General features: G+C 32.1%; 1 protein-coding gene across 1 annotated transcript; it reads right to left on the bottom strand.

Annotated features, from left to right (window-relative positions):
• Positions 1-274: 274 nt before the first annotated feature.
• Positions 275-1,213, bottom strand: LOC141260077 (olfactory receptor 11L1-like). Its single transcript, XM_073676108.1, has one exon. The coding sequence runs from the start codon at positions 1,211-1,213 to the stop codon at positions 275-277; it is 939 nt and encodes a 312-aa protein (XP_073532209.1).
• Between the last annotated feature and the right edge of the window lie 473 nt (positions 1,214-1,686).

Raw genomic sequence — 1,686 nt, 5'->3', positions numbered from 1 at the left:
TTAGAATTGTAGTTCAGTAACCATAGAAACATCTCACTTAAAGATCTAAGAATACTTAAGCAACAAACTTTGTGGAAGCCAACATTTGTGTCAGTCTCAAATCTTTTGGCCAAGACTGTACATTATACATTATTTTGCATGCATAATAATAAATTATATTTAATAGAGAAAAAAATTGTTATGACAGGTTATTGGATACTAGTATCTTCTGGACTGAGCTTTTTTGATGTAGGATAAATTACATCTATGAGTTCTTAGAATTGCTGATACAAAGTTAATTATATATACAAGTTCTTAGAATTGCTTTATGAATTGCTTGTTTCACATCCTGATTCCTCAGTGTATAGATAAAAGGATTCATAAAAGGGGTCACAACAGTGTAAAGTAGAGATGAGACTTTATTAAACTCTTCATTTTTCATTGTATTTGGACTGACATACATGGAAATCATAGCACCATAAAAAATAATAACTACTGTAAGATGGGCAGTACAAGTAGAGAAAGCTTTTTGTCGACTTTTAGAAGACGGAATTTGCACCATAGTTATTATGATTCTTATATAGGATGCTAATGTAAGGAAACAAGAGCCTAGAAGAATAGTGGACGCTAATATCCAAGACACAGTTTCCATAATGTATGCAGTTTTGCAGGATAATTTCATAATTGGCTGAAGGTCACAGAAAAAATGTTTAATTCTATTAGGGCCACAAAAGTGCAACTGGGAAACTAATACAATTGCCCCAAAAGTAGCAATAAATCCAGTACACCAAGAACATAATGACATGATAACACTTGTCCTAATGGTCATTAGTAATGAGTAGTGCAATGGTTTGCAGATAGCCACATACCTGTCATAGGCCATAGCCCCCAAAAGAAAGCATTCAGTAGACCCCAGGGAACCAAAGAAGTATAGCTGAATAATACATCCTGTAAATGGTACGGTTGGATTTTCCATTATGATGTTAAATAACATTTTGGGGATAATATTGGATGTGTACAAAATTTCCAAACATGATAAATTGCTTAGAAATAAATACATGGGTTTGTGTAGATGCACATCCCCATATACAATGCTAACAATTACTATATTTCCTGTAAAGGTCACAATATAGATAAATAAAAATATAGCAAACAATAGCAGCTTTATATGTGCAATACCCGTAAATCCCAAAAGAATAAATTCAGTTACTGTAGTTTCATTGGTGACTGTCATTCTTATTAAACTGAATCACTTAATCCACATGTAAATAGTATAGTTTACATTTATTAAAATTAAATTATTGTTCAGAACTAAGAAGTAAAAAAAAATGAAAAGAAACTGGAATTTGTAAACTGTTTAATTTTGACTAAAATAAAAATATGATTTAATATTAAACAATATTTCCCTTTGATTTCATATTCAAGAAATACCAAAGCTAAATTTCATATTAGTTACTAAATTAGAATTTACATTCTTCTCCAGATGACAGTTGTACAAAAGAAGTATTAACTTAAGGCCACGGCCCCACTATCCGTATTTGGTCAGTATTTTTTCTCAGGAGTGGAAGCCAAAACCAGGAGTGGGTGATAAATGCAGAATTGGTGACTTGTTTCTATTATACCTTTTCTCTGATTGTTCCACTCCTGGTTTTGGCTCCCACTCCGGAGAAAAAATACTGACCGAATACTGACCAAATACTGATAGTG

Source organism: Phyllobates terribilis, unplaced genomic scaffold, assembly GCF_046119375.1.
Source record: "Phyllobates terribilis strain yellow unplaced genomic scaffold, ASM4611937v1 Scaffold_1__5_contigs__length_1240528914, whole genome shotgun sequence".
NCBI lineage: Eukaryota > Metazoa > Chordata > Amphibia > Anura > Dendrobatidae > Phyllobates > Phyllobates terribilis.
Note: the sequence above shows the minus strand (reverse complement) of the source record. Positions and strands in the feature narration are given on the sequence as shown.